The 12,383-nt window shown below is 45.0% G+C and overlaps 1 protein-coding gene across 6 annotated transcripts in view; it reads left to right on the top strand.

Moving 5' to 3' along the window:
* The window catches only part of SLC5A11 (solute carrier family 5 member 11), a 56,629-nt gene that overhangs the window by 25,090 nt on the left and 19,156 nt on the right, over positions 1 to 12,383 (top strand). For all 6 annotated transcript variants that reach the window (XM_010961000.3, XM_074346180.1, XM_010961002.3 and 3 more), the window contains 3 exons: positions 5,475 to 5,579; positions 6,770 to 6,875; positions 9,696 to 9,776. In XM_010961000.3, the coding sequence (XP_010959302.1) occupies positions 5,475 to 5,579; positions 6,770 to 6,875; positions 9,696 to 9,776 (292 nt within the window). The remainder of the gene's footprint in view (positions 1 to 5,474; positions 5,580 to 6,769; positions 6,876 to 9,695; positions 9,777 to 12,383) is intronic.

The raw sequence follows: 12,383 nt of genomic DNA, 5'->3' as shown, positions 1-12,383 counted from the left end.
CCACAGTGTCTCTCACTGCAGGGCTGGGCATCCATACTGTGAATATCATGCCGGGAAAAGGGCTGAAATTGACAAAGCTGTGCTGCTGGGGAAGGACCTCCAAGCTATATTGTTCAATAAAAGTTTCCTGTGGCTTTAGACAGTCTTCGGACAACATCTCATTCAAAGGGGAGATTTAGCTCAGATCAGATAATAAATGCCAGAGTGCTGAGAAAAGATAAAAAGCTACCTAATCCATTTTTATTGGGAAATAAACACACAGAAAAGTGGTAAAACGCAAATGAGCAGCTTAACAAGTTACTGAAGAGTGAACACCCAGACCAAGACACAAAACTGAAACACTCTCCCCTATTGCCTTCCTTTATCCTTGACTTTCATCAAACTCACTTCTTTACTTTTCTTTATAGTTTTAACTATGCATACCTAAGCAGTAAGGTAGAATTTTACTGTTTTGGAACAATATATACATGGGATCAGGAGCAACATACTCTTCCATTGCATGTAGCCGGCAGGTTAATTTTCACTGCTATGTAGTATACATGTAGTACGATTGTACCCCCAATATGTTTGTCCATCCTTTTGTTTATGGGCATTTGAGTTGTTCCCAGTGTTATGCTATGATGGACAATGCTGCTATGAACATTTTTATACAAGTGTCCTGATGCATGTAAACGTGCATTTATGGGGGAAATCCACTTATAGGTGGAATTTCTGGGTCATTGGCTGTGTTTATCTGGCTTCAATAGATACTGCCAGGCTTTTTCCCAGAGTAGCTCTATCAGTTTATCCTCCCACCAACAGTGTGTGCAGATTCCATTTGCTGGCTTTTTCCACATCCTTGAAGACACCTGGTATTTTCCAACTTTAAAACTCTTGCTAATGTGGTGGGTGCGTATTGATGTCTCAGTGTGCTTTCCATTGGCAATTCTGTTTCTGTATCTTCCTGGCCATTTGGATTTCCTCTTTGGGGAAGTAACATTTACCAACTTTTCAATTACGTTACATAGTTTCTTCTTATTGATAGAAGTTCCTTACACATTCTGGAAAGAAGCCCTTAGGTTGACTATCTGTGTTGTAAGTATCTTTCTTCCCCTCCTACTCTGTGGCTTGCTTTTAACTCTCTTAATGGTGTTTTTTGACAAACAGACTTTAGTTTTAATGTAGTCCCATGTATCATCTTCCCTTAATTACTATCTTTTACGTCTTGCTTAAAAAAATCTTTTCCTACTTCAAGGTAAAGATATTTTCCTATATTACCTTCTAGGACTTTTCACATTTAAGTCAACGATCCACCTAGAACTGGTTTTTGTCTGCCATATTTTGAGACTAGCATAATGCGAAGATTTCCCATCAAGAAAGTTACAGGCCAATTTTATTTATGAATATGGAAAATGAACTATCCTCCTAGGGGTCCATCCAAGTCTCCATCCACAGTACACTTCTGTCAGTTCATCATTTATTCATTCATTGAAGAAGCATTTATTGAGCTGGATGCCAGCTGTATTCCAGGTACTGTCCCAACGTCTCCTCATCCTCACCGGGTTCTCTGCTTCCCCAGCCCATCACAATGCTTCCCCTTCCGGCTGGAAACTTTTCCTTTTCCTTTGTGGTTCAGTGAACTCTGTTCATCTTCCAAATCCTACTTCAAGCAACCATTCCTCCAGGAAGCCCTTTCGGAACTCTCTGAGTAGGTGAAATCTCCTCCTTCATTGCATTTGCATTTGCTTTTGCATTTGCTTGTGTGATTGTTAAATTAATATGCCTCCCTTGTTGCGGAAAATGTGTTACAGCTTGGTGTTATAGCTCAGTGTTACAGCTCAGTATTTCAGCTCAGTTGTGACAGCAACCTGGATCCAGGGGAGGGAGCACTCACAGAGTTGGAGAACTCAGGTTTATTATGTCAGCAGGCCCAGAGAAGTTAACACTCCAAGCTCTGGATCTTGTCTGTAGGTTTACACAGGCTTTTATAGGCTACCAGTTTACACTTTGCAACATCATATGCAAATAGAGTATAACAGAAGTTGGCCAACCAGGAACAAGCTTTGTAGAAATAGACCAATCAGGAGTGAGAGAAATAACCAATCAGGAGTGAGCTCCATGTAAATGAAGTACTACAAATGGACCAATCAGAAGTTAGGGAAGTGGACCAATCAGAAGGGAGAGTAATAACCAATCAGGAGTGAAGGAAATAACCAATCAGAAGTGAGCTCAGGGAACCGATAGAATTTTAGGGGTAAGTAAGCTGTTTCAGAGGCAAAAAGTGAGATAGAGCCTCTGGGCCAGGGAACTGGATGGTGCCGGCTCGAGAGTAGTGGCCCTGCTTGGGGTTCCTGCCTGTCTTTTTATGGGGCTTCCCGCCTCACCTCATCAGATTGTGTGCCTCTCCCACTATTCTAGGCTTTCTCAGCATCAGTAGCAGTAACACTTGGGGCAGGATCATTCTTTGTTGTGTGTGTATATGTATGTGTGAGGGGTGTTCCACGCACTGTAGGATGGATGTTTGCGGCATCCTCAATCTCTATCCACTAGATGCCAATACCCCCCGGACTGTGGCAGCTGAAATGTCTCCAGACATTGCCAAGTGTTCCCTGGGGAGGTATGGAATCTTTTTCCTTCCACTGAGAGCCATTGCACTAGACTATGTGTCTCTCCCCTTAGACTTTAAGCTCCAGAAGGACAAGAACCATCTCTGCTTTCTACCAGTGTCTGGAATAGTGCCTGGCACACAGTAGATACTTGAAAATATTTGTTGAAATTCCTTGATAGCAGGGCCCACGACTTCAGAAGGAAGTGAGGTAAGGGATGAGATGACACCCAAAAAAAGAGGGACTGGAAGTCTTGGTCAAGTCCCAAAGCCAGGGGTCAACAGAGTTAGCAAATGAGAGGGTTGCACTGATGAAAATTTTGGGTATTGTAAATGAATAGGGTCCTGGAGATGACAAGGTTTGGATGTGGGTCAGAGAAATGGGTTGCTGATGAGGAAAAGCCCTCCCATTGCTGGGGCCAAGCAAACTCAGATACTGGGGTCCCGTGTGGGTTCTCCACACTGTCCTTGAGGCGGCTTCCAGACTGGGGTAAAGTCAAGAAAGGGAGGAAGACAGCAAAGGAGCTGAAATTCTCATTGCTGGGGCAGGCGGAAGTTGCTATTGCCAGATGGCAGGCGTATCGGAGGAAGGGAGGGGTTTTACGCAAGGATGGAGTGTGGCAGTCTGGATGCAAGTCTAGAGGGAGTAAGCCAGATGCTGAAGTCCCCTGGCCGCTCTCCTCTCCACCCCCAGGAGAGAGAGCAAGCCGTCTCCAGAGCAAGGAACTAGGGCGGTGCTGGGGGAGGGGGTAGCTCCCACCTGCTGCGTTTGTTTCCTGTTCGTTCACCCAGCGACGCCCAGATGGTGGTTCCTTTAACAGCCAGTCATTCTCTGTCTCTGTCAATCTGTCTCTCTCACCCTGGCTTGCTGGCAAATTGCCTTCTTAGCTACTTTAGAACAAACGGCCTGGGCTCTGCCTCCCATCTGTCAGCTAGCTTCACATTTCTCCCTGGAGTTTGATTTCTGGATACCACTGCTGCCCGCCTTCTGATGATTTTCATGCCTCTTTGCTTTCTCAGCTTGTTAGAAATTCCACACTGCGAGTGGAGGCTGTGCTGCTCTCTATAGATAGAAACGAAGGTCAATTTATTTTTTAAAAAAGGCTGTCAGCTAATGATAGGAATCTAGCTCTCAGGCAAGACAAGGAGGTTGTCATTCACAGATGAGACAGGGAATCCATGTGGGGAGCGTCCGCTCGGTCTACATATCTGAATGGGCTGAAGCTCTGAGGAGTTTTCTCTAATTAGCTCTCACAATCACCAAGAGTGTGTCCATTCAGTACGGTTTGGCTGAATCTCTCCATGTATTATTCCCTGATAAGAGTGTCAGAGTTCAGTACAATGTGCATCTGGAAAACCCCTACTGTGTTTGTCTTGCAGCAAATCAGAGGATAGAGGCAAGACATTCACCAGGCTCAGAATCCCAAATTACCCTTTTGAGGAGACAGGGAGGAGAGAGATGCTTTTTCCTTCCTTCCTTCCTTCCTTCCTTCTTTCCTTCCTTCTTTTTAAATTTAAGGTGTCCATTCATTCCTAGAGTTCATTTCTTGGCCACTATTTTATCAGAGTTGAAATAATTTTACACCAGACACCCTTATAGTCTTGAGTACCCAGATTCTACTACTAACAATTTGCCCTTCTTGAATCAAATCTGGCCATCTAGTCTCTCCCAGTTTCCCCTCCCAGCTTTTTCTGACTTCACAATCTGGCCCCAGGATGGATGATTTGCCATTCATCAGCTCATGGTTAGATACCTTTTCATCTCCTCCCTGGTTTAGATTAGAGGACATTCAAGCAGCAACCGCCTGGAGGAGGGGCTGCAATCATTTCTGCAAATAGTGTCGCTACTCTGTCCTTCCCCATCCAAGACCTATGATCTCATGGGAGAACAGTTGTTTGTTTGAGGTTCCAGAGTCTAGACATGGTATTGTCTCAACCCCAGGTCTGAGGGTATAGTGAGGAGACTGGAAAAGGACATGACATCCACCAAGAAAAGTGCCACCCAAGTAATGGTTCTTACCAGCATGCCCCAGCCCCTGGGGTGCCCCATACGATAATGACACTTGGCTGTGGACCACCCATCTAGACCACGAGAGAGCTGCTATAATTCAGTGCCTCCCTGGTCTCTCTGTCATCTCTGGAGCCTGCACATTGTGCTACTAAAATTCTCTGCTCCTGGTAACTTGGCTTGAGGTTTTCAGTAGAGCAATTTCCCTAAAGTTTAGGACATGGACAAATGGAGGTTCTTGAGATGATTTTAGGTGTTAGACATGGCGCCAACTACGCTGAGTCAGCTGGTGAAGTTATTTCCTCTTCCATCATCTTCCAGTGGTTTAATGAGCTCAAAGGGAAAGTCTCCTGCTGGTGCCAGTATGCCTTTAACATCTGTCCAACACCTTTTCCAACAACTTTTTTTTTTTCTAAGAAAGAATGAGTAGGCTCTGGGCCCTGGGTTTGGGATGTACAACAGGAAATTGCCAGAAAAAAATAGAACATAAAGTCGTTACTCTATTACCATATTTTTGCTAGTCCCCTTAAGTTTAGGCTGGTTTTCCATTTACAGGGTGATTTAAAGATTTCTTTTTAGGCAAGTTTATTTAAATATAAATGTGAGTTGATTTAAAGGAAAATGCTAAGTAATGAGTAATACAGGAGATGGCAAACATTGGAATGGGGGATACACTTGAGACAGTTGGGTACATACCTCCGCACAGACCCCCAGTTTATCCTCACTCCACCCCCTTTGTCCCCATTTTCTCCTCCCCCTTAAGTCTCCCATTGAGAATCCCAAGACCATCTGTACTCCTGGGTTTGGGGGGAAGAGGGGAGGGGGAGGAAGGGCTGGTGCCTGACATCAGCTGGGTGATGAAAGCTCAGCTCTGGTCCCCAGGTCACCACGATGCCAGAATACCTGAGGAAGCGCTTTGGCGGCAGCAGGATCGCCGTCACCCTAGCTGTGCTCTACCTGTTTATCTACATCTTCACCAAGATCTCGGTAAGGTCGGGGCGCAGCTGGTGAGAAGGTCAGTGACAGCCCCGTTGCTGTGGTGTCTCCTCCCCATCCACCTTCTCCGCCACTCGAGGAAGCTTCTGGGAGGTTGAGGAAGATGGGGTGGGGGAGGGTAACGTGGGGGGAGGAAAGATGGAGAAAACGTAGAGTTCCCTCTCCCCTTCTCCTGCCAAATCTTCCTCAGCAGCATCTCGGGATGGTGCCTGTCACCGAATCGGACTCCACTGAATGGGGCTTGGGTGGATCTGTTGTCTTCCTCCTGGGACTGGGAAGTTAGGAGCTATTCATCAGAGGTGCTGAAGCCCACTGGGCCTGCCCCACCCTGACCTTTGGATGGGCAGATCTCCTGGTGATTGGCCAAGAGCAGGTGCTTTGCAGCCACCAGGCACGTGCTGCTCAGCCTGACTCACTGGCGCCGTCTTCCCTTCCAGCTGGAGCTGGGGGAGAGCTTGTCTGTGTGAGGTGGGGGAGGGGGGAGGGAGGAATTCCATTCAATCCAAACGACAATGACAGACTCTGTGCCAGCTCCAGACGCGAAAGACAGACATAGAAGGACAGCTCTCCCTTTCATTCTGGTGGGAAGCTATGGACGTGGGGAAGCCTTCCCCAGAAGCATCACATCTGAGGAGGAGTTTTCCAGTAGATTAAGGGGGACCGGCATTCCAGGTGGATGGACAGAACAAGCAAAAGAACAAACATGACTTGTTAGGGAAACGGTGTATTTCAGCTTGCCTGGAGGACTGGGAGCACAAAGCAAGGGAAGGGAATGATGAGGTCGAGTGGTAGGCAAACCAGGAAGGGCCTGGCAGGCAGCTCTAACTTACTTATTTGGCCATTATCTTGGGGGCCATAGGGAGCCACTGAGAGTTTTAATGAGGAGGAGAGGATGATACGATCACTGTGGTATCTGATAAAGGCTGCAGTGTGGAGGGGGCAGTGTAGGAAGACCAAGAACAGAAGCAGGAAGACTATGGAGGAGCTTGTATTAGCCCAGTGAAGGGGGTCTCAAACATAATTGCCCACAGGGCTCCCATTTGAGACCCCTGACCTGGGAAGAGATAGATGAAACAAAGATAGTATACAATGCTTCTGCGTTTGCCAGGATCTAGGCTACAGCCTGGTGCTAAAATGCCCATTCATTCATTCATTCACCCATCAACGTCATGTCTCTCCAGGTGGACATGTACGCAGGCGCCATCTTTATTCAGCAGTCTTTGCAGCTGAATCTGTACCTGGCCATAGTCGGGCTGCTGGCCATCACGGCGCTATACACCGTTGCAGGTATGACTGAATGAGGGGTGATGCTGGGAGAGGTGGTGGGCAGGGGCTGTAGGCCATCCTGTCTTTTCCTGGTCCATCTTCTGATGTCCCAGTGTGTTAAGACCATGTCTTCATTAAGCCTCAGTCCATTACCCCAGAAAATATGAATTCTCTTGGCCAACGTTCAAAGGAAAAGTGTTGCCTGGTAAGAGGGAGAATTTGAAAATACACCACAACTGCATAAAGCTATTTGCGATTTATTTATTCAAGAACTGCTCATTAGAACCTTCTAAGCGCTGAGCATATGGATTCACACACGCTGCACAAAGCTAGATCACAAACCACCGTCATTCTGCAGCCTCTTATTTCCCCCTCGGACTTGCACCCCAGAAGAGCTGGTGTATCACAGGGTCTAGACATGTATCTGCCTTTGAATATTCACCTTCTTGTCTTCTGCACCCCTTTCATCCTTCTCTGCCTCCTCTTGGTGCAATAGAATTCAGTCGGCAAGTATCCACATCCTTATCTCAGCTACTAAAAGCCAGGCATCATGCTGGGAACTGGAGCAAAGCAGTAAACAAGACAGACAAAATCTTTGCCCCAGAGAAACTTCCCTTGTCAGGGGGATGGGGAGACAGACAATGAACAAGGAAGCCAATGAATAATGTCGGAGTGTATTATTATAACAAGATAGGGAAAAAGGGGGGAGAATTCTTTTACATTGAATGTTCGGGTAAGGACTGTCTAAGGTGATGTATGTACCAGACTTAAATGATGTGAAGGAAATGTGCAGGAGGAGTGCAGGGGACGAGAATGCCGGGTGGAGGGGAGGCATGTGTAAAGACTCTGAGATGAGAACGCATACTGCTTGCTTGAGGAACGGCAAGGGGGTCTAGGTGGCTGAAGCTGAGCGAGCAGATTGGGAGAGGCCATTCCCACAAGCCGGCGTGACAGTGGCATCCTTGGCATCGTGCTGTGCTGCAGCCTTGATGGCAGGAGAAAGGAGTGGAGGAAAGGGCAGGACAGGAGCCTTGAAAGAAACCAAATGAGCCTGGGATTTAGTCCTAGTGGAACCCCACCGGGGTCTCCTAAACAGAACAGTGACCGGATCCAACGAATGCAAAGCCCTCTGATGCACAAGGATCTTGGCTGAGTTTTCAGCACTGAAAGCGGCCACGTGCCTGGAGCTCAGGGAAAGGGAAGGGCCATTTGCAGTTGCCAATTTATCTGTGTGTTTCCTTGTTTGGGGGTGTGCCTCCACCACTAAACTATAAGCTCTGTGGAGTCAGGGAACATGCTGTTTTGTTTAACTCTGTATCCCTTCCAGGTAGAACTAGGTTGAGTGCTCACCAGACGTTTGGTGAATGATTGAACAAACCACTAAAGTGACTGAATAAAAACCATTATCCACCATATGATAAATGCTCAATAAACAAACGTTAGTACAGAAATGGTGGTGGGTGTCCGTGGTACCAAAGTTCAGGCCAGCGAAGAGCTGGGGCCAGATGCTCAGCCAGGTCTCTCTCCATTTGTGAGAGGGCACCATTCCTGGGGCGAGGAAGGAGGAATCATAGGAGAACTCCACACCCATGCGAGTGTTTGTTTTGCAGTGACTTTTCCCGTGAGTAAACATGTTCGTATCAGATGAGTGTCCCTTCTCTGCTGGGAAAGAGGAAGAGGGAAGGGTCGGGAAGAGACTGGACAGACTGCTCTGTCTGGGTGCTGCTGGGTTTGCCGCCATGATTGTCATGACAAAGATTTTTCTAGGCAGTGAAACCAGTCAGAGTCCCCTGAGGCCAACCACTGTGACCCTGTCTGGAAAACCTATTAGACTCTGAAGACGTAGTACTCAATCCTTTTTCCAAAGTTAAAATAAAGGTGTTCATATGGGGAATCTAAAAAAAAAAAAAGGAGACAAATGGACTCATCTACAAAACAGAAATAGACTCACAGACATAGAGAACAAACTTATGGTTACCAGGGGCCAAAGCGGGTGGGGAGGGATAAACTGGGAATTTGCAAATCGCACCTCTTGGGGAGTGATGGAAATGCCTTGACTGTGGTGGTGGTTTCATGGGTATATATGCATCTATCAAAATTCCTCAAGTTGTACATCTGACATATGTGTAGTTTACTGTCCAGGAACCATACCACAATAAAGCTGTTAAAAATAATCAATCAATCAATCAATAAAAATAAATGTGCTCAGAGCTTGGGGACTGTGGTCCAAGCATCACTTCCTATGTCAGTTAGCAATTACTGTTTAACTCCCCACAAATTTAGGGCCTTGAGACAACAATAGTTTCTCTTCCCCCACAATTCATTGCATAGCTTGCCTAGGTGGTTTTTCTGCTGTTCTCACTTGGCTTGGTTGAATTATAGTTAGATGGCACCTGGAAGAGAATGGCCTCCCTCAGGTGGCTGGTGGTTAGCTTGGGCCATCATCCTCCATGAGGCTGGACCGGGCTTCTTAAAGAAGCTTGGTGGTCTTGGGGCAACACAAGAACCAGAGCAGGAGCTTCCAGGCTCCTTGAGGCCCAGGCTTGGAGCTGTACAATGGTGCTTCCATCCTAGTCTGTTGGCTCAAGCAAACCATTTGGCCAAGCCATATGTAAGAGGTAGAGAAATCAACTTCACCTGAATACGAAAGGAGCTGCAAAGCCACACTGCAGAATGGGCAGGCACACAGGATGGAGATGTTGTGGCCACCGCTGCAAACTATCGACGCTAAGATAGCTCCCCAGTCAGGTCTTGAACTTGCAGGTTCCCTCTGCCACCCAGAGGGTAACTCCTCTCCATCAGAGCACCTGAGCCTCACCTCACTGCTCATCTCCCCACCAGGTGGCCTGGCGGCTGTGATCTACACGGATGCTCTGCAGACGCTGATCATGCTTATAGGAGCACTCATCCTGATGGGCTACAGTAAGTGGGGTTCCAGGGTCGCTGGGGTGGATGACAGCATCTCTCTCAAGCAGGGACATCTGCTTTCATCACTGTGATCAGCAAACCTAGCTGTCGAATCCAGCTGGGGATCCCTGCTTGAGGCACAGTTATTTCAGTTGGAAGAGAACTGTGCTTATCAGGGAATCTTACTCTTGTGAAGGAAACATGTATGGCTCTTCCTCTCTTGATATGGATAAATAATTAAACAAACAAATAAAAGGGGGCAAAGGGACAACTCTGCCTTGCAGAAAAATTCCAATTAATACATGCAGATGGAGTGAGGGAAATGGAATGTAATAATTTCTGCAGGCACGATCCAGTGATAGATGCTAAAGTTAGCAGGTGAGAGTTTATGAAGAAATAGGCTATTTGCTTGGTCTCAAAGTATCACGTCTGGGGGGAGGGTACAGCTCAAGTGGTAGAGCTTATGCTTAGCATGCATGAGGTCCTGGGTTCAAGTCCCAGGACCTCCCTTAAAAAACTAATTAAATAAATAAACTTAATTACCTCCCCCACCAAAAAATATTAACAAAAATCATCATGTCCAAAATATTTATTGATTACAAAGGGAAATGCAGTCACTTTACAGTGGAGAAACATGACACCCACTGCTGTAATTAATCGATCAAAGTTAATATCAGTAATAGGACATATCGATATGCAGCTCTTTGCCTGATGTATGGAGAAAGGACTCAGCATTACCTCTGTGCCATTCTTGCCAAAAAATACATAACCTCAACTTCTTCATGAATAAACATCAGACAAACCGAAACAGAGAGACGTTTTACTAACTGTGACCCGTATTCTTCAAAAGTGTCAAGGACGTGAAAAATAAGGAAAGACTGGGGAACTACACAGAGTAGAGGAAACTAAAGAGACCCAACAAATAAAAACAATGTGGGATCCTGGACTGGATCCCAGAAGAGAAAAAGAACGTTAGTGGTGCAATCTGAATAGTCTGTAATATAGTTAATAATAATGCACCAGTGTTAATTTCTTGATTTCCATAACTTCACTCTTCCTATGTAAGATAGCACCTTCAGATGAGGGGTGTATGGGAACTCTCTGTACTGCTTCTACAACTCTTCTGCGTGTCTAAAGTTATCCCCAAATAAAAAGTTAAAAATTAACAGCTATTAAAATATATGTGAGCCAGATGTTCCATTTCATTTAATTTTCATAATAACCTAATGATATCAGTATTATTGTCACCCCCTTTTTGGGGTGAGAAAGTTAGGGTCCCAACTGTTAAAACTTTCCCAAGGTCCCAAAGCTAGGATTCAAAGCCAGGATTCAAACCCAAGGTCCCAAAGCTAGGATTCAAAGCCAGGATTCAAACCCAAGCAGATTACATACCCTTCCCCACCATACTGCCTGGTAATGACTTTTGAAGGAAGAGTCTAGGAGCAGGGGTCAAAGAGTATAGACAAGAATTTTACCTGAACACTGTGCCTTTCTGCACAGTCTGAATTTTGTGTATATGTTAACTTTCATCTTTCAAGCCAAAAATTCAAAGAAAGAATCCTGGAGTAATAAATGAGCTTCACGACAAAGACAGCAACAACACTTGCTTATTATTAACTTTAGCAGGAAATGTTTTGGACCCTTATGAAGAAGAAAAACTTTGCTGGTGTATATAGAGAGGACATATAAATGAATAATAAATAGGTAAGGACACATGTCCATCTTCACTGGATAAACATTTGGTGTGGTTGTTGTCATAGGTAGCAAAACTTTGAACCTCCCAGTGCCACACAAGTGACTTACAACACTTCAGATTTCAGAGGCAGGAGAGCCAAAAGATGCATCTTCCCATGGTCTGTTCTTATTCAAACTTCCTGCTCTTTCTTTCAAAAAGTATAGGGTCTCAATGGGGAAGTTCTGTTACTTAACTCATTATAATCAGTCAGGAGAGAGATTTCAGATGGACCTTCAGCAACCTTCATTGTTCTGCTATATCTAGTAGACTTTCTCCCAAGGCATCTGCAGGTTTTAAATGTTGAAAATTAATTGACTGGATATGCACGGGTTTCTTTCTGTGCTCTGAATTCTGTTCCATTGATCCGTATGACTGGTTTTAGGCAAATACCACACTGTTTTGATTACTATAGCTTTGTAGAGGCGTTTGAAATCAATTTCAATCTGTGTGGTGAGTATATGGCTGTTTGGCTGTTATTCTTTCATTTAGTTATATATTGCTTATTTTCTCAATAAAACTAGAGGATTATAGTTTAGATAAAGAAAATTCAACTTTATATCATTTGCAAGTGGCACATGTAAAACGAAGTATAAGACAAAAAGCACTAAACAGAAGGGAAAGTAATTTTATATTGAAAAATAGCAAATTTACAATGAAGATATAATGTTTGTGTATTAAATAACATTGCTGCAAGACACATAAAAGTTGTTAGAAATAGAAAAAATGGACAGAAACCAAAATAGTACCAGAAGGCTTTAACCCATGACAGAACAAGGAGCTGAAACATAAATAAGGATTTGGAGGTTATAAATTATATAAATGATAAGCATTCTCATCATAGTGAATATAGCTTTTTCTAGCATCATACAACCATCCACAAAAATGGA

Source organism: Camelus bactrianus, chromosome 18, assembly GCF_048773025.1.
Source record: "Camelus bactrianus isolate YW-2024 breed Bactrian camel chromosome 18, ASM4877302v1, whole genome shotgun sequence".
Classification (NCBI taxonomy): domain Eukaryota; kingdom Metazoa; phylum Chordata; class Mammalia; order Artiodactyla; family Camelidae; genus Camelus; species Camelus bactrianus.
Note: the sequence above shows the minus strand (reverse complement) of the source record. Positions and strands in the feature narration are given on the sequence as shown.